Source organism: Ptychodera flava, chromosome 4, assembly GCF_041260155.1.
Source record: "Ptychodera flava strain L36383 chromosome 4, AS_Pfla_20210202, whole genome shotgun sequence".
NCBI classification, from domain to species: domain Eukaryota; kingdom Metazoa; phylum Hemichordata; class Enteropneusta; family Ptychoderidae; genus Ptychodera; species Ptychodera flava.
The window spans coordinates 20,971,111-20,995,871 of record NC_091931.1 but is presented as its reverse complement, the minus strand read 5'-3'; the positions used below and the strand labels follow the sequence as shown (position 1 = coordinate 20,995,871).

Below are 24,761 nucleotides of genomic sequence, written 5' to 3'. Positions count from 1 at the left end.
TTTACTCATTGATGGATCTAAAGCTATCAGTTAATGTGTATGATATGGCCTGCTCTTATTGTCCTATGGCACGAAGACTGACAAAATTCATGAATAAACATGAATCAGAATAAAAATGGAAAGAAAGTATGATTCAGATGTTTCTGCTCTCACCTGTTGGCAGATTGGACTATTGTCATTTGCATCCAGGATATCAATGACAAGAAGAGTCACATCGGTGAAAGCGCCATCGGTGGCGGTGACATTCAGCATGTACATCTCTTTGACTTCTCTGTCCAATGCTCTCTGAATGGTGACTTGTCCAGTGTCTCCGTCTATGGCAAAGTGTCCCAGCAAGTCACCACCTGTGATGTAGTACATGAGGACTGCATTCGAGCCGACGTCAGCATCTGTGGCAACAACAGTTATGACTTCTGTGCCAACTTCTGCTTCTTCGCTGATCTGTGCAGTGTATGTCGATTGTTCAAACTGCGGCGGTGAGTCGTTGAAGTCTGTCACCTCGAGTTCCACCAATGTCGTATCTGACAGCGGGTTTCTCTCGTTGCTATCTGTGGCAGTCACACCAAAAACATACTTAGATTTGGTCTCCCTATCTAGTTCTCCAAGTAGTGATATCCAACCGCTCTCTGGATCAATGGTGAATATGCCTGAGACATCCTCAATGTCTTCACTCAGTGAATATGTAATTCTGCTGTTAGAGGTGGAATCAATGTCATCTGCATAGACCTGTATTATCTTGGCATCCAACTCGGCATTTTCCGGCAGACTGACCACATACGGATCAGCTTCAAATTTCGGGGCATTGTCATTAGCATCTTTCAACTGGATTGTGACTTCCACGAAAGCAGAGAGAGGCGGTGTGGTTTCAGTCTCAGCGCACACAGTCAGCTTGTGCCAGCGCACTGTTTCATAGTCCAAATCACCGCTGACGACCACCAAGCCTTCCTGGTCAATGCTGAACTTGACAGGGTTGTTGGTGTTCGGTCCATTGCCTGGCACGATGGAGTACACCAGGGAGTGGTTGCTCCTGGCTGTGATGGTGGCTATCTCGCTGCCGACTCTCATGTCTTCAAACACATGGTACACGTGGTTGGTTTCCTCAAAGACGGGTGGGTACTCATCTGGTTCAAGGATGTACACTTCAACTGGCACATTGCTACTTAGTGGCCTCTCACCGTCATCCTCGGCTTGTATAAAGAACTGGTAAACTGTACTCTCTGAGAACGGACACAGAAAATGCGCAAACAGATTTTAGTAAATGTAGCTATTGTGAAGGATAGGAATACTCTGCAAAATCATTAATAGTCGCGCCAGCGGCTTACTGACTACGCATGCGCTTATTCATAATATACTATGCGAGTAACCGGAAGTGTACCCTTCTGGGCGCCGCCATGTTTTTTTTTTGAGTACTCGTAAATAAACAAATACGAAACAAATTACTATGATATAACATGCCTTTTATAAAATATACCTCTTTTATTAGCCAGTAAATGTTATTATACACCTTGTCGCTGATACAAAGTATCGTTGATATAGATAAACGGAGAAAACTGTCGTGCATATGAACGGGGGCATACGCAAAGAATGCTGGGATTGAATTATAGAAGAGCGCCCCCTGTGTCAATAATTAGATTCAAAAATTGCAAGTTTTTAGACGAAACGCTATAGTTTTCAGCTTGCAAGTGGAAGGCGGGCAGTGCGGTTACCATTGCAATGATAAATTAATTATTGCATAATACGTCCCTTGTTTAACGCCATAGGCTGTTATCATTGTAAAAATTGCCAATTTTTGTCCAAAATTTTTAAATTTTTATACCTGCCCTGCTGCAGGGTTTGACGTCGTGTAAGTACGTGAACTGCTTTCATCAGAGGGAAACTGGGCATAGTTGTCATATAAACGTTTATGAAGTAACAATTACAGTTTGTCATGAATCAATACAAATAACATTGCCAATCTTAACCCCTGGCGCGACACCAAGGGCTGAGCCCTATATAATATTAACAATACAGGGTTTGTTATAGACTGTAAGCTTCAAAATTTTCCTGTGATTCCAAAGTTATTTTGCCCAAGTTGCACTTAGTACATTGAATAAGGCAGTGTGGGAAAGCAGAAATGTTCCATTAGTTTTCAAAATAACCCACCTGTTGCTCTCAATTAGAAAGACATACTAAAATACAAATTGATTTCAGGGTAATTGGCCAAGTACACTGTTTTTAGTTAATTGTGAATTTAACAGTGACTTGGAAAATGCTCTTGTATGCAAACCAAGTCACTGTTTTCAAAATCAAAATTAAATCCACAGGCAGGCAAGAGTTACCCTGAATACATCAAAGCTTCATCTTCTTTACAAAGGCATCAGAAAAATGATATAGGATGCATACCTTTGCCAGTCAGAGGTTTAAGAGTGGAAATAACCCCAGAGTCTGGATCAACAGCAAACACATCCAACATCTCAAATGAATCTACATCGTAAATAGAGTATCTGATGGCAGCGTTGGATCCAATATCACTGTCTACAGCTACGACCTGAAAAGAAAGGTATTAGTTAGATACAAATAAATAAGGAACACATGTCAACATGCAGCATGTTTTTTTTTAATCACTTTCAGAAAGATTTTGTACTGAAACAATGTTTGTCCTGAATGACAGATTCTGATGTGCCCTACACGTTGTCCAAAAACAAACAAATATACATAACATGAGGACAATGATCTCTTTCTGTCAGAGTGTGTATATCTATCTCTCTCTATCTATCTATCTTTCTCTCTATCTATCTACCTATCTATCTATCTATCTGTGTGTTTTTTCCTTTTTTTTTTCTTTGTCTACAGATGTACTTACTGTTAGTACAGTACTTCCTGCTGGTATGTTTGCATGGAGGTTGACCTTATACTCTCCTAGTTCAAAGACGGGTGCATTATCATTGACGTCTGTCAGTGCAACTATGACTTCAGAATATGCCACTTTGCCACCACCGTCTGTCGCCATGATTGGTATGACCATTGTTTTTTCAGATGCGTCTTCATGGTCCATTACTTTCTGGCTGAAAATGTCGCCTGAAATAACAACACACCACATTGAAACCCATCGTGAAATTTGCCAGAAACTTTACCTTCTTTGTAGCTATGAAAACATAGAGACATTGTACAATACATTTTTCCTTGACTTTTAATTCTTTGGAGTGTGTTACAATAACAGAATTCAAACTGAGTGTGTTACAATAACAGAATTCAAACTGAAGCCGTAGTAGTATAGAATTCTCCGGTATTTTTCTGCTTGGTAGACAAGTCAGTATATCATACAGCACTGATGAATGCACCTAGCAGTAATCACCAGCACAGATTATGCATTTCAAACATACCAACAAACTGGCAACCTTGAAGCCGATGTACATAGAGTGTGTAAACAAGAACTCCTCACAAGAGGAAAACGGTGCCTGAAAACTTACTAAGTCATAGGTTGTGTTTACAGTAATCAAATTTATGATGATCTGTGATTTGAAAATCGTGATAAAACAACTCTCGACACTTGCAATCTTACTGATGCTCACTTCTTCCTATACCCTGCTATCAGAAATGTGTGTGCACACACCACATGCACAGAATTCAACCAAAAGGTACTGTGCTGTGCCATTTTGAGACAGAGGAAACCCAATATATCTTCTGCAGTAAGAAGAGAACTATATAATATACACCTATCTGGTACAAATATTCTTTCAAATTTAAAGTCTCTGATCAGATGCGCACATTATGCTAGGACACCAATGAATGACATGACGGTGATACATTCGTTATTTGCAAAGAGTTACACTTGGCAAGGCTGTCAAGTTTGATGACTTACCAGTTTCTGGATCAATGGTAAATTTCTCCAGGGCTTCCTCACCGATGATGCTGTACTTGACTTCCCCATTGGAGCCCTCATCGTCGTCTCTTGCTGTCACGGTTACAATGTGAGTGTCAGGCAGCATGTCCTCTGGCCTTGCAGCACTGTAGGACACCGAGCTGAAGACCGGTGCATAGCGGTTTACTGTCGTGACCTCAATAACTACACTGGCTGAGCTAGTGAACACACCATCAGAGACTGAGACGTCAAGTATATATTTTCCTTTGACATTCGGTGTACGGGTATTTGTCAAGGTGATTATACCTGCAAGCAGTGAATAAATATATTACTCATACCATTACATGATATTAACTTGGTTTTGAATTTCCCTTTCCATCAAATGTCCTTCAAAGTCCCAGAAAGACACTCAAATGACATTTTATTTCTTGATATTTTCTTGATATTTTAAACAACCCAAGATCATCATTGAAAATCTCCATGGATACTGTGGTTATGCAAATTCTGTGTCAGTTGAATTTTACCATGACTACTACAGACAAAGTATATAGAAACTCACTTTCTAGGTAACAGGAGATCAAAAGTAATCACTGGGTAAAACTGGAAACGTGAATTTCATCTTTCTACAAATACAGCTGGAGAATTGGTAACTACTCCAAAGTCAATTTGAGAAAAAAATACACATGCTATAAATCTAATGGTTCCCCAGAGAAATGGCTGGAATGATGGCAATAAATTAGTCTTGGCAAAGCCAAATATAGATATGCTGCCAATATGCCTTCATAAAATATTATTTATGATTCTCAGTGATATAGACCTGCTCATTCAATGACTCTTCATAATAGGCGCAGAACATCATCATTTAGCATTACATAAACAAAAGATAAACCCTCGTCATTGGTTTCAGTGTCTCTCTCTTGACATTATACACTCAGTGTGTTTGTTGCTTTGTGTTTGCCATTCTGACTTCATGGTATGTGAAAGCCGGAAATACCATGGTCTATCAATATTTATTCTCACAGAAGATTTTAGCGGTGATAAAGATCTTTTAATGGACAGGTTGAAAAATAAACAAAGATATCCTTGCTTTAGAATCTTATTTGGAAGTGAATTCATAAGTTGAAAACTATTCTAAAAGAAATACCTCCACATTTATCTTGTGAATTACAAAAACAATTCTGTATACCTGTGTTACTGTCAATGACAAAGTTCATATCCTCATTTCCAGATACTACGGAATACACCAGTCTATTGCCATCACTGCTGTCAGGATCAGTGGCTGTTACCATGGTGACAAAACTGCCCCTCTCTGCCAGCTCACTGATGCTGCATCTGTAGACTTCCTTTTCGAAGGCTGGCGGGTTGTCGTTAAGGTCGGTTACAATGACGCTGACGCGGGTCTCGCTGGTGAGCGCAGGCATGCCTCCGTCGATAGCGACAACTTTGAAGTCGTGTTGGGTGTACTTCTCGTGGTCCAGCTGCCGGGAGGTGAGAATGAGCCCGCTGGAGGAGTCGATATGGAAGTAGTCGGTGATGGCGGACTCTTCGACAAAGTGATAGGAGACTTCACGGTTTCTGCCGGAGTCATAGTCGCTGCTGCTGACCAAGGTGATACGGGTGCCTATCGGAACGGCCTCCGATACCGTCACCTGGTAGGACTGCTCAGTGAAGATAGGGGCTATGTCATTAACATCTTCAACATCGATGGCCAGTACAACCTCAGCATAAGCACCAGTCAATGTATCTGAGGCACGTACTGTTAGCCTGAACTGCTGCTGGGCTTCATAGTCCATAGGGCCAACCACCGATACCACTCCTGTGGAATACCAACAACAAAACAAGTATAATCAATTTTCAGTCCAGTTTTTTAAGATCTAATAAAAGGTAGGATTATTTGTGAAAACTCTATTGGATTACATACAGACTAGAACACATCACAACACCTTACGTTATTGTGGAAAGCTTTGATGAAAGAGTTTAATGTACATCAAGTATTGCAGTTTAAACAGGTGGCTGTCTTATGTCTTGAGGCTACACCAGATATTTTTCTGCATGACTTACCGGTATTGTGGTCAATGGAAAACTGGTTGAAGGTGTCTCCATCCGTAATACTGTAAATTAGCTTTCTGCCATTGGAACTGTTGGCTTGAATGTGGATGACCTGCGTGTGCAGCTGAATATTCTCCTTAATACTGGCTGTGTAGAAGGCTCTCTGGAAGACTGGCATGGCTTTGTTCATGACTGAGATTGGCACAAGAACCTGTGCCGCAAGTTTAGGGTTTCCTGGTGGGTGGGGTAGTCAACATAGACACAGCGTAAGTAACTGGTAGTATCTAGTATGCAGAGGTTTGGCTTCATGGTTTTTGTGTTGCCATATCTTTTCTTCCTGACAAAATGTCTCGAAAACAAGTTTTAATACAACTGACATGTTATCCCCTTTAATTTTCCTGAATATAAATTCTAGCACTTCGATTGAAAACTCCGTAAAAGAATCAAATTCAAAACGTAGCATGGTTACCTTTGTCTGATGCCATGATTTTCAAAGTGAACTCCTGGTTTTGAACGTTGGAATCCAGTGCCCTGATAACTTTGATTTCTCCTGTCTGGCTGTCAATGTCAAAATGTCCCTCACCACCATCAACCAAGGTATATCTGACTTCGCCATTCTTGTCGATATCCCTGTCAATGGCAGTCACCTGTACATGAAAAAATGTAAAACAAATTTTGACATACAGAAAAGTTTTCTTCTTCTACTGTGAATTAGCAAAATAGACAAATTTTGACATCCACATAGTTGTAACACACAACTCACTGCCTTTTCCACTGTTTTATAATGTTCTTTATTATTTTGTGCTCAGCATATGATCTTTCTCTGTCCTCAGCATATTTCTGTTTTTGATCTTCTATGTGTAGTGACATGTAATGTAAACATTGTGAAAATGTCACAGAGAATACCTTCCCTTGTTGAAACCCTCAATTTTTAGAGTGATCCAGAACACTAATCTTTGTTTTCTGAATGACATCTGATGAAACTCACCTGTCTGACAATGTCATTGACCTTGGCGTCAACTTGAACCACAGCAAAGTAGGGTAGATTTACGAACATAGGAGCATTGTCATTGATGTCGAGCACTTCAACGCGTACAACCACATGTGCAACACGTGGCACCTCACGAAGGTCACGAACTTCCACAACTATCTCGTACTTCTCCTGCTTCTCTCTGTCAAAGGGGATACCAGTGGTCTTCAGGACTCCAGAGGTGGACCCGATGTCGAACAGATCGTTGGGGTTGAGTATGCGGTACATGAGTGGTTCATTGAGGTTGTTGCCGAGAGCATTGACCACCGCGATGGTTTTGACCTGCGTGTGATTTTCCATTACGACAGCGTAGTAGGCATCATCAGAGAAGAGAAGGCCAGATTCGGTTGTCTGGTGAACATCAATCTTCACATTAGTGGTGCTGAGGAAAAGCCCATCGGAGACTTTCACTTGCAACTTGTACTGGCTCTCTAATCCACTAGCATTGATCACCCTGATCACACCAGTTGCAGAGTCCATCTCGAATTTGCCCTCAGGATCACCGGACACCAGGGAGTAATGCAGCTGAGAATTGACTCCAGTGTCGGGATCTTCTGCTGTCACTTGAGCAGCAGCAACATCTTTGTATGTTGGAAGCAGGAGAGTTGCAGAGAACTCTTCCTCAGTGAACACTGGTGGGGAGTCATTGATATCCATGATGCGTACAACCACCTTGGCTGCCTTTTCCGCTTGTAGTTTAGGTTGACCCATGTCAGTCACTCGCACAGAAAAGTGGAATTCTGGCATTGCTTCATGGTCCAAAGGCTGCATCGTGCGGATAGCACCGGTGTTGGCATCGATTGTGAAGTACTGCTGGGCACTGCTTTCCACAATGTCGTAAATGAGGAACGCATTCATTTCCGTGTCGTCATCTGTGGCACTGATGACTAGAGGACGATTGTTATCGTCAAGCACCACGCTGCCAGGAGGGGCACCCTCGCTGATGTTGCCAACATACTGCGACTGGACAAACACCGGAGGGTTGTCGTTTCTGTCACTGACATGAACGATAACTGACACTTGGGTCATCAAGCCTACCATGTTGGTGGCCTGGACAGTTAGGTTGTAGAACATCATATCCTCATAGTCCAACTTTACTGCTGTTGAAATCACACCTGAGTGTGCATTCATCTCAAAATGTGCGTACTCATTTCCAGAGAGGATTTCATAGTACACCGATGACAAGCTGATAGCATTCAACTGGATGACAAAGCTTCCTGCATCCATGTTCTCATAGATATTGGTGTTGTACTCTGAGCTCTCAAATTTGGGTGGTGCATTGTTGGAGATGGTTACAGTGATGCTGACCTTGGTGATATTGCTAAGTGGAGGGTTTCCGTTGTCGGTCACCTTGACGACCAGTTTGTACTCCGGTTGATTCTCTCGGTCTAGCTCCTTGGCAACTGATATGATGCCCAGTTTGGGATCGATGTTGAAAGTATCATCAAGGTTGCCTAAAAGACAAGAAAATATTCACACAATTAATTGCCGACCCAAAGAATAACAACAAACACTTTTTAGTTACTTACTTCATCACTGCCAGTGCACTTTAATAAAGCAAATACACAGAAACAAAACATACAAACTAATTCAAACTGACCAAAAAAAAGTTGAAATAATACTCATAACTTGCTTTTGTGAACATACTGACAAAACTTTTGTTGTATAAATGACATAACTGACATTTATCTTGCCAGCAAAACAATGCAATTAAAAACAAAACTCTTCTCAAACGCAAAATACAGTTTTGATAGGAAAAAAAATACAAAAAAGTGACTGTGCAAATTTTACATTGAGTGGAATTGTTCTTCTCTTTTTTTATCAGTTAACACACATTTACTGAGCAAGAAGCACATGCAAGATAGGGACAGAGAGAGACGGACACAATCGGAATTGAAAAATTGAATCAAACCTCGGCGACGTATAGCTCCTTTCACTGCGTGAGTGGATTGGTAGGAATCGTGAAATGATTCCGTTATGATTGATTTGAATTGTAATCAGGAAAGGAATCAAATGGCAGGGAGGAAAAGAAAGAAATAAGTCATATTATACCAGCATGCTAGATCTAAAATACAATGTTAGTAGGACAAAAACTACACAAGATGAGTGTCAACACTGCAGTCAGGTGACATTTATACCCAGTTGTTGCTGTGTTAGTACAACCTCCATTTCCCTTGAGTCAGAAGTCAGTCAAGCACAAAAACCAGAACAAAACAAGTCAGTGATGAAGCATATCAGACATTTTGTTGTAGCGTTGTGTTTTATCTTGCCTGTGCTTTGATCAAACGTGTTTGCAAAGCAGCTATTTCTACGATTCACAGAGCAGTGGTGCCATCATTTGATGTTACTTCAAATGTTCTGATTTATATTGCACGACACATTATGTCATTCAACTTTGTTGAAGTGTGTGTGTTGTCTGCTTGTTGGCATAGGATCTCTCTGTTATAACTGTGATACATCCAGTGTGATGACATGGTGCCTGTCATGCTAAAGCACTGTACAGTACTTCATTTTCACTTGGAATTTCTTTGCATAACTTTCTGTCAAGACCCGTTGTACTCTTTACTCAGACATATTTTGGCAAGCCACCATGAAAACAAACACAACAGCTGAAACTCTTAGATTTACTTCTGGGCTAAAAATTCCAGTGAAAATAGAGTAACCCACAGTAGGTTTTACTATCACACTATGCTTGTCATGCTTTAGAGTACGGAAATGGTGCTTTCTGCAAACAATTCAGAAATATCAAATTATTAACCCAAACAAGATCTCACATCAAACATTAAATAATTCAAAAATGCCAGGTGGTCTATTGTTTGCTTACTACGCTGCCTTCTCAGAGTAGCTGGCTACGATATGCCACAGATACACATTCCTTGTGGTGATTTCAATGAATTGTTTGTGTACAGGGTTGCCTAAAGTATCGTACTAAAATATGAAGAAGTCAAGAGCTACTGCCATTTTTGGAATGAATGCAGAATACTATCGCTAGTTTTGGAGGACTGTCACATACAAAAATCAATGCTTTCAACTGGATTACAGGACACAACAGCTTGGTGAAAGAACCTCTCTTGCAATGTAGCACTGAAATTAAGTACTGAGAAATCATGTGTTCATACCAAACTTGGATTGATGTTACGTCCTACTACGTGGGTCAGTACTTGGTGATATCATTGAGGAGATCATAGACTGCTGTTATCCCATTCAAGTTACTGTAGTATAAAGGCCTTACACCCTGGCTACTGGTGTTAAGGTCCATGGTTGTTGTTTTAAAGAGGCACTCCCACTTTGTAACATTTTTAAAACACATTTTTTTAATGCCAACGGTCGATATTTGACTTGGCGACTGCGCGCGGATCGCGAGATATCGATAAAAACATGTCATTTCCCGAGCGTATTTTTTACATCCCGAAGTTTTAGGATCGTTCTAATTTTGACTCGAAATCCCCCGAAAGTTTGTTGTTGCGCTGATTGACGATATTCTAGGGGGTCTACAATAAGTTCGAACGACGCAATTAATTTACTTCCCACTGCAAAGACTTTATATACAGCATTATGCCTTTACCTCAGGTAAGTTTTTAAAAAACTTCTCCTTGGTTTTTGTCGTTTTCATTATTCTAAATCAGTTGTATTATATTTTCAACCAATACCACATAAACATCAGTTTTTACATGTCAAATATTAGCCGCCTCCGATGACTACATTTTGTCGTCTGCCACACAGTACGCCGCGCGCGTGGTATGCGCGCGTGGCATGCGTCTATGCATATCATGCGGCGGCCGCTATGTATCAACCGCACGTAACTGTGCTAGTCACCTTTGCCAATTCTGGTGGAATCAGCAAAAATTGTTTAACGTTCATACGCCAAGTCAGTAAGACTCAGCTTTCTCCCACAGGCCATGACCGATCACCAACGCCAGTGGTACTGTGGCGTATAGCAGCGTCAGCGTAGACTCGTACTCCATAGCTTAGTTGACAATGGCCCCAGACTCGTACTCCATAGCTTAGTTGACAATGGCCCCAGTGCCGAACGTTCGATGTTCGGAAGCTGAATTTAGGTGGGCCACCGGAATTCAAACTTTCACTTTTTTGAAGACATGTTTTTATCGATATCTCGCGAACCGCGAGCAGTCGCCTCGTCAAATATCGACCGTTGGCATTAAAAAACTGTGCTTTAAAAATGTTACCAAGTGTGAGTGCCACTTTAACATTGGGGTTTGACCCACATAGTGGTTTTGAGAGCTTAAAGGGGCAGTCCTCAATCCCTGATTCTTGCATTAGTGGTTGTTGACATTGACTGTTTGCATGATGTTAGTCCTTTGTTCTTCTTTGAAAGATGTGCACAGTTAGTCAATTTGCTCAGAGATAAAGCTGATATAAAACCTGCCCCAAGATCAGGTGGAGGAATATTGTGCCAATGATACAACATTTAGACGGTCTGCATGCGTCAGGCCAACATTTCCACCTCCACCTTTCTGACAGTCATCAGTATCCTCACACATTTGTCCAAATCCTTCCTTTAATAGTACCTGTGGAGATCTTATGAAACAAAAACTTGCCCCCCTCAAACCATGTCCACTTTTGAGTGCTGGCAAACTGTGCTCTCACAGAAGCTGTTGACTTAAGAACAGGAAGCCGTCTTCTCAAAAGATTTCTAAAGTCTTACCGCCATGCAAGATTTTTTACTATTGTTTATTGGCTGCACTCACTGCTCAAATACCTGGTCACTTTTATTGAATAGGTTGTAATCCAACACATGCTTATAAATGCCTGGGCCTACCCAAGTAGAGAGGACAACTTTTTCAATAGAGAAAATTGGCTCTCACATGGCACCACAAGCTGATCCCTACTGTTGTCAATCAATTGATTAACTACAATGGGAGAAAAAGCTGACTTGAGTCATCGACTTTGATGTACTTGGTCTTGAAACATAACTGAGGTAGAACTCTACCCCTGAAGGGGGAGCAATTTATGTACTTTGCTTCTGATAAAAGTCTGATTCAAAATTTGCTCAATTGGATATCACTAAGTTTGGAGCTTTGGAGATAAAGCGATGCACACAATCTGCCTTTGGTGGAATTTGGGTTTTTTTAGTACATCCCTGATTTGGGTACCTCAGACACTGAATTTATATAGTAATTATCAGAAAGTGCAAGATCAAAGGAGTGTCCTGTATCTTACTGCATTTCTGAACTCCAGTGTGTCAATTTAGGAATTTATGAAAAATTCTATCAGTCTGCCTTTCACCAGTACATGATATATGTAATTTTTTTCTTGCTTCAAAGAGAACTTTCCAGAATCAATGGCAGGAACACTGATGACTAATGGCGGTTGTAAGCTTTCTTCAAACATTCATCAACAACTGTGTTCTTGGGGCGTGCGGTTGAGCGAGTCTCCATTGACTGAATGGTCAAGTTTCTTCCACAATTAAACCAAAAGGCAGCTGCATGGGGGTCTGTTGACAGATTTCTTACATAAGACCGTTCATCAACACAGACACTGCCCATTTCCAAGTTGTTAACAAACAGAATTTCCTCCATTGTGCAGCTATTTGTTTTAACATCTTTTCAACAGAGTGTTTTGTTTATGCCATTATGCCCCGGTCTTTGTGCAGGCAAGTCAGTGATCCCTGTCCCTTTTGATATCATCTGGGATGATCCGCTACTTCCCGTGGAGACATGCCCATATTACGAAGGGAAACAAAGGAAAGACGGGCCAAGCAGTGCCGGAAACAATGGCAGGTGTGGGTTTGTAGGTTTGCCGTGGGATTCTGACTGTCCTGGGCAGAAGATTATCAGTGTGAACAGCAAGGACTCAACTCAAAAATGCAAAACTGATGATTTTCCATCAGTTGAACTCTAATGATTGGCTCTCCTCGACTCCCTGAATACAACTATAGGCCAGTGGCAATCATTTTTCTTAACTCAATGGAAACCTTGCGGCACACTTTTGCTGTACACTGTGATCTATCTATACATCATTACCTGTGGGCTTATAGGGACAATATACAGCATTTGACTACAAGGGCTGCGATAGCGTGCTACAGAAGGGAAAAGGTTTAAACGATATCATTCACGAGTCTATTTTGCAGACATCATTCAAGGGTAAAGTTATGATTCAGTTGATAAATGCTTCCTCTCGTTATAGTACCTAAGACAATACAAGCAGCAGCCTCATTCAGTTTCCTTGTCTCACAATGGACTTTGCACAATTGGCGCCCTTTGCATTTTATTCTAAGGAGGCAGTCTCTTGGGGGTAAGCTCTTCCAGTCGCATTGAGAGGCAACAGTTGTGTCTCCCTACAGGGCTATCGGGGACCGTTTCATTCACAGGGAGTATCAATCAACTTCAAAGTAATGTTAGGTTTCAAAAGTAAAGCCTCTTAGAAGCGTTATGTAATAAAACGGCTATTGTCAGGATCTAGGGTGGTTGTCCGCAGAACTCATGGACAGACCACCACTACTGTCTCTTGATTGATTAGTATTATACATATGCAATCATATATATCTTGAAATGATTCGGTCATGGCTTCCAAGGAGTGATAGACCAGTATTTATTGATTCCTGATATTCAGGGGATCTATTACGGGTTGGCAGTTTTTTCTGCCCTGTAGGTCCCCGATGCAAGACACATAATACACTCAGTTAGTACAATATTGACAAAATGTTTGTTTTTCTATTTTCCCCAGCTACCCAAACTTGCCAGCTTATCAAAGGACACCACAGACAACTTGGCCTCAGTTGCATATCCTGAGGTATTTCCCATGCCAGTGGATGTGTACCCAAGCCTTAAAAAAAGCAGCTATTTGGGTTTTTTTACTCTTCATTCAGAGAGGAGGGTGTTGCATTTTGGCTTAGTATGTTAGTGTGACAATGAACACACAGACGCCACCCATTCAACGCGTTGAAGACGTGTCTTAGTAAGTGACTCAAAGCATCAGTGACACAGTGCAGAAGGGTTAGAGTTGGATACGCCTCTCTTCCATCATTAATACACTTCTCTTTTTTTCCAGAACCCAAATGAAAAACACCACAAACAAAAAAAACGTGTCTTCAGACTTTTTGTACGCTGTCGCTGTTCTTGACAACATGAAATACGATGGCAGAGAATCCTCAGGACATACTTGTACTCTGGACATTACTTGCTTTGCCCTTTTTGCCATCCATCCTCACCAAAGGCTGAACTTACCTGATTCAATGGAGTAAGTCAGCTCCGAATTCTCTCCTCTGTCTTTGTCCATGGCAACCACCTGTACGATGGAGGACCCCACTGCTGCTGTCTCGTAAACGCGTCCAATGTAGTTAGCAGAGCTGAATGCTGGTGTGTGGTCATTGGAGTCACGGACAGAGATGATAACGCGCACGTAGGCCCTTTTTGATGGAATACCCAGATCCTTCGCTTGTACAGTCAGTACGTGTTTCCTGGTGGTTTCATGATCTAATCTATCCTGAAGGTATATCACTCCAGTTCTGGAATCAATCCGGAATTTTCCTTTGCTAGAGGGATCCGTACTTTCATGGATAACGTAGGATAGTCTGTTCTCTTTGTCGCGGTCGGTAGCGGTGACTTTCAGGACTACGGTGTCTACTTCTGTGTCTTCAGGAATTTCCAAAGAGTACTGTTCCTCCACAAACTCTGGTCTGTTGTCATTTGTATCAATGACATTGACATGGACCTGCAGGGGGAGGTGATGAAAGTCAGTTACAGGGGCTGTCAGTTGCAACTTGCTCAAATTACACATTCTTTGTGTCACTGTTTAGGAAAATGTATTTCATGTCTCCAAATCTATAAGCTAATGGTCATGAAAAAGTGAAATAGGTACCTCCTAAAGACAAACACTGATAAGTTTTCCAGTTTGAAATACCTACACATAACTTTATGGAAAGATAAAACAAAGACCTGAGTTTCTTACAACCATGCATAAAGCGATTATTCCATTTTCAAAAGGTGACTTAGTAGGATGTGTCACTACAGTTTATTCAAAAATGCAAAACACTTGCCGAATAAATCGGTAATCATATCCATCATATCCATTATGGAAATATGCATTCTCTGTTCCTGAGAACACACAACCCATTTCAGCTACATTTTGTGGGATATCATGTCTGCAGTTGTGATTTTGTTGACAATTTTCTTTGGTTTCAACCGTTTTACCTTATCATTTGTGAATTAAAAGCAGACTTACTTGACATGTTGCCACATTGAAACCATCACTAACTGCCACAGTGACGTTGTAGAATGACTTTTCCTCCCAGTCCAGGTGTTCAGCCAGAAGTAAATGTCCTTGTGTCGGATGTATGAAGAACTTATTTGCACCACTGCTACCCGCTGAAAGAAAACATATCGGAGAAAGTTTATCCACTAAGGTATGTGAAATATTTCAAAACTTCCAAAACAAAGAGGTTTGTGGCTAATCTTTGGCTTATCAGGAATTTATACTGTGGAATCGATTAAAAATACTTTAAATATCAAAGTATTTTGGTATTTATTGGCACATCAAAACTGTTCAACTTCATTCAACGGTACAAAGTTTTGCCTGTCTGGAAGACCTCAAAGACAGCTCCTTACTGCCATGACTTATCCTCCTTTCAAGAAGAAGATAGCACATACCCAACTGTGATAGGACATTAAATGCATGCATGCACATAGGAGAAGCACGGCCTACATCTGTCAAATTGGAACTCTTGCATCAAAGATTGTGTTCGCTAATGGGCCAATATTGTGAACTCACCGGGAATTGTAAAGGTCAGATCTCCTCCGTCTTGATCCGCTGCTTCTATCACAGTTATCATGTGATTGATGGGGTCATTTTCCATCACGTAAACCGGCAGTGGGTTGTCGCTGATGATAACCGGGGCATGGGGAGACGGCTGTTGTTTATCCCTCACCTGGATAATCAACCGAGCTCTGCTTCTTCTCTGCTTCGGTACCTTGCCGTTGTCAACTACTTCAAGCTGCAGCAATCATGAAAAAAAATACATATTTTTCTGCTAATTCACATCAAAATAGAGCCAAAAATAATACTTCAATAATTTTGACTTGTTTAATCAACATAAACATATACAAAAAGTTCCCACTCACTGAGGACAAAGTTCATGTTCGTAATGTTCTCAAAAGATTCTGCATTAAATATTTTCACACATCTGAAGATTCACAAATCAAAATAAATCAAATCAAAAATATTAAAAGACGTTCACTGAGAATACATCATGAGATATTTTGAAACGTACCGTGAGGTCGTACAGGTCATCAGGATCAAGCTGTTTTCTAGTCATCAAGAAACCAGTCTGAGGTTCCATGAAGAACTTGCCCTTTGTGTCACCATCCTTGATGAAGTAGCTGAGTTCGGCATTCTCTCCCTTGTCAGCGTCTGACGCGAATACACGGAAGATGGCCTCTCTGTCAGAAGTCCTCTCCCTAGCAGGCACTGACATACTGTACATGATGTCAGTGAACTTGGGATTCTCGTCGTTCAGGTCGTCTATGGATACTATGACCCTAGCTGTGGACGTCATAGGAGGATCTCCATTATCTGACACTGTCACCTATAAATCAAAACAGATGCAAGTGAGTGTTACCCCCTTGAGACTCAAATGAAGATGTAGCAATAAAAAATATAAGTCATTACATTTCTTTAGAGAGATTTAATTTTTCTGAACTTTTTAGCTTCAGTCACAAAGCGGAATTGAATCAGTGCTTTACATCAAAATTTCTTACATTTGGTAATTTGACACAATTATATGCTTTGTTGGATAGAAAAGTGTTTGTATAAACTGCTGCTTACAGTCAGTGGAAAATCTAGATATCAAGGATAATTGGTGTCAGTCCTTGTGACTGAAGGGAGCCCTCTATCTTTGTAATATGGATTGGTACCAGAGAGCCTGCCATATTTGGTGTGCACATCAGAAGTCAATGCAATCATACAGGAAACCAGTCTGAACACCAAGTCATTAAGCTATCTGGCTAGACTCCTCTGTGGTAGGCTTATGTGAAATCTCAGAATATTATTTGACTAACATATGGGCTGGAGATACAAATGCATGAGATTTCAACATATGTACCCGAGATAAAAAAGCAGGTTGTGTCCATGCCAGGACCCTATACTAAATAAACAGAGTCTAATCCAGGGCCATACACACAAAATGTTAAGATGAGAACACACACAGATTGTATATACCAATACTTTTATTACACACCGAACTGATATCAGAGCTGGACTTTGAAAGGTCTTCCTGAAACCTTGACCAAAATGCATTACAGCCACCAATAACATTATTCTCTAAGTCTAGCACGTACTGAATATTTCCTCTTCCGAGAAAAAAATATTCCAACCACTACAGCATATTTGCAAATGATATTTGCAAATTACTATAGTGTTGACTTTACATCAACAGGGGAAGTATATGCGTTTCTGTTGAACTTTGGAATTTTGGCTCTTTCTTTACAAAATATCGCTGGCAACACTGGTATGCCTGGTGAATTGAAGCAGGGCTGCAAAATTTCTCCTGTACAATGATTTCTTTACAATATGAACAATGGTCACTTATTAATAGGAAAGCAAGTCCTGGTGTGTAAGTGTTTTTGCTTGGTGTCCGGTATCCTGCCACTTGTCATGGAAACTATTTCACCACATTGAAAGACTGTCTGAGGGTGAAATCTACATTAATAAGCATGGCACCATATGCATTGTCATGAAGGCAGAGGGACAGTTACCCTTGCTAGGATAAAAATGTAACTCAGTTGTCTCCATTCGTGACAGGGAAAAAATGCTAGATTTCATTTGTTTCATTGTACCATGGCTCATGGCAACTTGGTACCCCAGCTGCCCTTGTTGTTATCTTTCTCTGACAGGCCAACACTACACCTGAGTCCACTTACAGTAACGCAAAACTCACACACTTATTACCACACATCATGTGCTCCATTTTCAAACAAAACCTTGACATTTTCAAGGGGACACTCTATGAAATAAACTGCCATCTCCACATTATCAGCAAGATAATGAGAACAAGAAACACGTGAGAAGCCAGGTACCAGCGCACACGATCCGCCAAGAGCTCTTTAATTTTCTGACCCATTTTTCTCTCTAAAGAGTATACATATATATTTCATCGATAGAGTTCTTCATTATTCACCAGTGACGTTTCTTATCTGGCTTTTAATCATACATGCTAATTTCTTCAAATGATGAAGTCTGATTTAATCATGCTTTGACAACATCAATCATTCGTTATCCATTGCTATGCCACTCCCTGCTTCGCCCCCTCAAAAATGTGAACTAGTTCAGTGGCATATTACTGTAACTGCTCCAAATGTCAAAGCTAAACAATATCGTAGCAAACTGTGTATTACATATAATCCATCCCTTTGCTCTGTTCTACGGATTGATAGTTTCAGTGTGTAATTTACAGTTGAGGTTCAGCACATAACATTCTCAAGAGCCCTATCGACTAATTTCCCAAGCAAACTAGATGATGTAATGTGTTTCCATGGTAATCATCTGTCTTGTGTATTTTTGGAGCACTAGAGGAAATTAACTGTTGTATCATTAGAGGAAAGATTGTTTGTTCAGGAAGTAATAAGACATGAAGTGGTGGCTCCTTGTCACACCACACCGCATTCCCAGCTTTGGATAATTCTCAATCAGCTGTCTTTGGATAATTCTCTAATAGCTGTCTCCTATTTTAGTCAAATTTCTGATGACCACAATGAGCAATGCAGGAACGCTAAGCACTAGTCATCAGTAACTGTGTCGAAGCACAGGGCATATGAAACTTTTGATGTTACTACGGGAGACTTTGAACAAGGCCTGAGTTTGTTCCTACCATGGCAAGGGAAATTGATGCTTCACCCTGCAGCCCCTGTTACCTGAAAGATTTTTTACTGTGTGATCAGAGATTGGATACATTCTTGTAGAAGGGAATGACAAAACACTGGGATGAAATACAATATACAATTTCATCATAACTATCAAATAGAAGTATGAAACAACAGATGTTAAACACATAACAAGAGTTGGGCTGATTTTACAAAATACCATATCCATATTCGACTATCTTTGTTTTCTTTTCTGTTTATATCAAAATCCCGAGAATGTAAAATCAACATCAATTGTTGCTAGGGAAGTGAGAGACATACAATATAATACCTTCCCATTGAGAATCAAACACCTTGTGTCACAGCCATAATATATTACATCATTAAAATGTCACATTGTTGTTTTGCCAGACAGTCTTTCTTTCTGTTATTATCAAACAGCGGTGCAGGACAATCAAGGGAGGTCCAAATGTCCTGTGTGAGGTAAGCCAGGGCTTTATAAACATCAAAAACAAATCAATACTTTAACAGACAAGACAGCTTGCTTATTGAATGGTACCATGATGAACTTGCGCAAATAAACACCAATGACGTAGAAGAACACATTATAGATTTTAGAAATTCATTGTGAATTGTGATCAGAATTCGTGCAGCCAATGCACCAGGTGTGTCAGCAAGCAAGTAATGACACTTTGAGGGATAATCGCTGTTACGAAAATTAAAATATTCCTAGGGCAGTGAAAAGTCATTAGAGGGCTGGACTTTATGAGCTGTCATAGCAAATCTAATATGAACATTGATTACATTAAAAATTCAGATAGGAACACCGGCTTTCACTTCCCTTGTCAAAAGTCACACAATAGACATCCTGGAATACCATTAAAATTGCATTGACAAATGAACAACAACATAGGACTACATCTACCATTCTAGACATTCATTACAATGTGCAGCCAACAGGGACGATGCTTTGGCAAGTGCGTGGAACATCAATATGAAATATTGAATTTTTTTGTACTTGTTGGTGCTAATAACTCGGAAGAAGTGTCTGCCTGTCAGAAACACACAGCGTCTCGCAAGGCTTCCGTTACACCAGATTAAATCTTAACAGCGTGCTTTCAGTTGTATTAGGTTTTGACACTGTCCATAGTCTGCAGGCAAAGTCCTGAAGTGAAAATATTGTGCAAAACTGAGGAAGTTTTTCATTTTTGTCAGTCATACAATCACAATGTGTGCAGCTTGGAGTGGTAAACTGCAAAGAAACATGTTTGCACACAGCTACACATTATCATCGACAAAAAACAGCAATTCAAAGCTTTGACAGTTTCTATAATATCAAGTGTGTGTTGCATCAAAAGAGGAAGTGACTGGCAATTGAAAGACGAAAGACATACTTATAACATTCTGGAGCTGCTGCACAAACTTGGCTATTAATTTTTGATTATTATGTAATTAGACTTAGAGTCTCTTGTCTATTAAATATGATTGACTTTAGATTAGTTCAAAGTATGATTAATTTTCAAGTTAGGGTCAATCCGAGCAAGAAAACGAACGACTTTGGAGCTCCTGCCAACTGGCATCTCATTATATTTTCCATAACAAGCTGGACTCCCTACTGTCTTTATTTTTCACAAATGCGGATTCTCAACGAGCAATTAGCTGCCACATCAAATGAAATACGTCAGACCAACATTTGCTAATACTGAAATAAATAGTCCTATAATCTGTTAGTAATTTCGAAGTGTCATGCATCTTGATATATTCTTTTCTACAAACGTCTGAACGATGTGACCTAGACCCTTGCCACCGTGTGTGAGTGCAAATATCCTTGCAAGGGTCCAGAATTTGTTTTGACTATTACTGGAGCCTGGGTCTGTGAAACTGAAAACTGCATAATGCCGACTCTGGATTCCAAGCCACTTAAAATGCAAATTAACTCTCTCCATTTCACATCTGAAAACAGAGATATTTTATTAGCTCTCTACCTCATACCTAATGACAAAATGCAGAATACACTGTGGATCACCGAAGACAAGTGATGAAATGGTTGAAGATTTTCCGTTCTGTTCACTAAACTGTGCCAGACCAAATGTCTTACAAAAAGCAGTATATTTGCAACGCCACATCATAAAATATCAAGTGAAGATGGAAATTAATGATGCGTGAACCCCATGGTTCGCCAGAAGGAATTCTCAACCATTTGCATTTATGTAGTTTCTGTCCAATAGCGAAGGAGAATAAAGCCTGATATCAGATACATAATATGTTAGATATGGTAATATGGAAGGTCAGAACGTAAACAGCCATAGGAGTCTCATAAATTTCATCAGTTACTTCTGCGTAACGGTAGCATGGTAAAAAGATATCGTGACCAGAATTTCAATTCACGTAACCCCACTGCTAAGTTACATAGCAGCATACACTCAATCCATTACTTCCCCTTTTGAAATACCCTCTTCAGCGTGTAAAAAAGCAGGTGCCTTGGTATAGCCTTGGCACATTTCATCAATGAAACCATGCTCTACTGATCAGTTCCCCTAAAATACAAGTAGACCACCAACAGCATTGCAACCAGTTTGCTGTATAGGAATTTCCCATTTTGGCTTCACATGACACCTAAGCCCTGGGTTGGGGTGGAAACTTATCAGGTGACAAGTACTGGCGATGGACTTTTTCTCAAACACAGGAACATCCTCGAACCCACTAGGTCTTAGAATACAAGCTTGTATTTAGATTATATACACGAATGACAAATGAAACAAAAATATTTTACATGCTTTTCGTAAATTTTACATTATTTTATGTTATAGATTACACTCATTCTATTATATTTATACACAATCATATATAGTGACATTTAAAGTCCATCAGCTCTAGGCAGTTCAAAAAGAATTACATTCACGCTTAAATCAATTTACTAAAACTATTACCTCTGCACTCTCCCTTTGACTATGCAGAAACATGACAATATCTCTAATATACCAAAAAGCTAGCTGTAAAAGCAATGGCATACCAGCATAGCCTATAACAGTCTCTTAAGCCGAACAAATAATTTAGTATCTCTTTGTTTACAGATTTTTCAGTTTGCCTTCAGTAAAACATGCCACACAGAATCTACTTGGCAACACCAGAGTCAACGAGAGTTTTTCTGTTTTTCTTCTAAAACACATCTGGTTATCCATTCCAACCAACCTTTATCAACAAGGATAAAAATTCATGAGTATCAAAAGCAAGCACTTTCAAAACTCATTTTTATGATTGATAGATATTCAAACTAGTTTGATAGCATCAGTAGACTGATTTCTCAGTGCGAGGAAATTTAATCTGACTGGCAGACAAAAATAAAGATGAATATGGGTCATTTTTGCATGGATATTTGACCAGTAGTTCTGATGAAAAAGCATGGATGATTTCCTTGGGTGTGCTTCTTGGCCTGAAGAAAGATGTAAATTATACAGTGTTGTAGATTAACCTGTGAGTGACATCAACTCTCTGAAGAGCACCTACCAATCAAACATCTTAGTGAATTGCTCAATATCTATGCAAAAACAGCTTCCCTACATTATTCATGATGACTTTTGCTCAATCCAGCTTCTTATTACTGAAATAGCTTGCCTAGGATTCATGTGCTTAACGACTCAGATATTTTTCCCATTTCATTAATTTTCACTGGCAGAGTGAATCATACACAGCATCCTGATACTGCCACCCTGTCTAGGCCTCTCAGTCAAGCTGCCTGAGTGACTGAGCATTCCAACCAGTTCCTCCTCAGGAATGCCGCTGCCTTATCGACTGAACACAGGGTGCACAGTAACCATAAACACTGATCTCCAACCCAGCACATTCTCCTGAGTTTTGTTGGTGCTTTTTAATTCACTATTCCCCTTACTTGGCATAACAACTACACAGACTAATTGAAATATCTCAATCTCCAGGCAGCAACGCTTGGCAAGAAAGGAAAAAAAAAATTGGCAAGCTTTTGTTCCGAGTTTTTTTTGTTTGCATGGATCAGCAACATTCCTTTCAAGACTCAGAGTTTGCTGTGAACACCATGGCTGTAAAGTCATGCACATGAAAATGCACATAAAACCTGAGAAGATGGGTGGAGTTGCACAGCTGTGCATCATACTTCGTGTAATACTGGCTGTTACGTTGTATGCCCTGCATATTTTTTTTGCACATGGAGGTCATAGCCCAACTGAAGCAAACATGATAGAAACAAAAATATTTCTGCAAAAAAATAAATACTACTTGAAGACAGCAATAATTCTATTTTTTGATGAATTTGTCCAAGGTAATATGATGCTACCATGGGAAGTTTTGAAATGTCATTCAATTTAATATTGCACTATGAGTGTTGTTTTGTATATCATAGGCTATGCTGATTAATAACAATGTCTCCTGCATACAATGTGTTTACATTAAGTGTACATATACTGAACAAGTTTTTAAACTAGTAAACACAGTCAAGTTTTGGTTTGTAATACTCTCAACAATACTTGTCTATCCTTAGATATTGCTCTATCCTTACACACAGAACACAGACCTGCCAGATACTGATCATAAATATATACTGATTCTGCACAAAATGCAAGCCATTCTTTAGGCTTCATCAACAGAACAGTCATGGTGGTGCACATTGTCTCTCAATTATACTGAAGAAAGTGCTGGTAACAGAGTGCACATGAATGTGCATGTATGTGTTGTATGTGGATGAGAGGCTGTGAATAAAAGGGTTTTCATTGCTGGAGGCCAGCCACCCTTTCCACAAATTCTTGTTCTGAAATTCCCTGTCCAATTAAAAAAGGCTGCTTCATTACCAGTAATATGTTGAGGAACTGATATTATTGTTTGTGATCATCAGTGGTTGTAATCAGGGATGTGCTGAATAGACAAGAACATGACTCCATGCATACTTGGTATTGATGTACATATCACGGACTGCTCTCCATGAGCTATTTCAATACTTGCTAGTGGTCATTAACCTTCATTCTGACTGGCAAACTTTGCTGGTCATGAACACGAATTATACCCTTGTATCATTACCAACACCCAGCTGGCAAATTTAAAAGGAAATATAGCCTTGTTTATGGCAGCATAAATGGCATCTTGACGGTGAGTAACCTGTAGTACTTTGCCCAAAGACAATGCTGAGAATGAAACAATAGCTGTGTGATCCATGTTAACAATTCTGCCCGCTTAATCCTATTCTGATTCAAACACTGCATTTATTTGTGTGTAACGAGTAGAAGAATGCAGAACTGAACAATTCGCATGGCTAGGTTTGACATTCCTCTGCATTGTTACTGATGTGTGATTCACAGGCAGACAAGGTAGTTTCATGCTCCCAGCTTGAGAAATAAATCAGCAATGTTTTATGGCAATTTCTGGCATGAGGCTCTTGCGGTAGGGCTGTGGTGAAGTCCATTTTCACACGACGCAGCCACTGCCATGGGCTGCAAGGCTTCAACTATTCCCAATTGGGTAGGCATACCAATCACAATCAACTCCAAGGTTAATGATAGACTTAAAACACTGGATCTAATACGTTTCGGAAGTAACATACAACTGTAAATAACACCATTGTGAAGTCATGCACTCAAAGACTGTTGATGTCTTTATCATGTGATACTGGGGCCATTTTTTAACTCCTCAAGACTGTTTTTAACCATGTATATCCAAGGAACACTGTAATTCTTACATCACATTAGAATTTGAAACCGCACAAACAAGCTCACATTGGAATGTCGATTTGAGATCCTATTTGCTGGAATTTCATTTTGAGATCCTACTTGGATGTGAAAATGTATCTTTGAAACACATGAAAGTGAGGTGGGAGGATCTTTCTGACGGCCACCATGTATCAACAGTATTGCTGTCAGTGGAAGTTAGAGGCTACTTCTGAGTGAGTGAAACCACTCCAAATACTCTTTGACCATGGCAGACTCTGTCTTTCACAGTGCAATGTTAGATCACATTTAGAAAGCTGACACTACACAGGAAGAGTTGACAGTCAAGTCTGGGC

At 40.1% G+C, this 24,761-nt stretch overlaps 1 protein-coding gene across 6 annotated transcripts in view; it reads right to left on the bottom strand.

Annotated features, from left to right (window-relative positions):
- LOC139131156 (protocadherin Fat 1-like) overlaps positions 1–24,761 on the bottom strand; it is a 73,658-nt gene that overhangs the window by 14,486 nt on the left and 34,411 nt on the right. For 4 of the 6 annotated variants that reach the window (XM_070697126.1, XM_070697128.1, XM_070697125.1 and 1 more), the window contains exons 5-17: positions 16,150–16,464; positions 15,651–15,873; positions 15,105–15,247; positions 14,108–14,594; positions 8,833–8,856; positions 6,879–8,374; positions 6,360–6,537; positions 5,903–6,124; positions 5,028–5,657; positions 3,842–4,147; positions 2,843–3,057; positions 2,383–2,527; positions 154–1,217 (exon numbers count right to left, since the gene is read on the bottom strand). In XM_070697126.1, the coding sequence (XP_070553227.1) occupies positions 154–1,217; positions 2,383–2,527; positions 2,843–3,057; positions 3,842–4,147; positions 5,028–5,657; positions 5,903–6,124; positions 6,360–6,537; positions 6,879–8,374; positions 8,833–8,856; positions 14,108–14,594; positions 15,105–15,247; positions 15,651–15,873; positions 16,150–16,464 (5,448 nt within the window). The remainder of the gene's footprint in view (positions 1–153; positions 1,218–2,382; positions 2,528–2,842; positions 3,058–3,841; positions 4,148–5,027; positions 5,658–5,902; positions 6,125–6,359; positions 6,538–6,878; positions 8,375–8,832; positions 8,857–14,107; positions 14,595–15,104; positions 15,248–15,650; positions 15,874–16,149; positions 16,465–24,761) is intronic. The other 2 variants (XM_070697127.1, XM_070697131.1) reach the window with 1 other exon arrangement.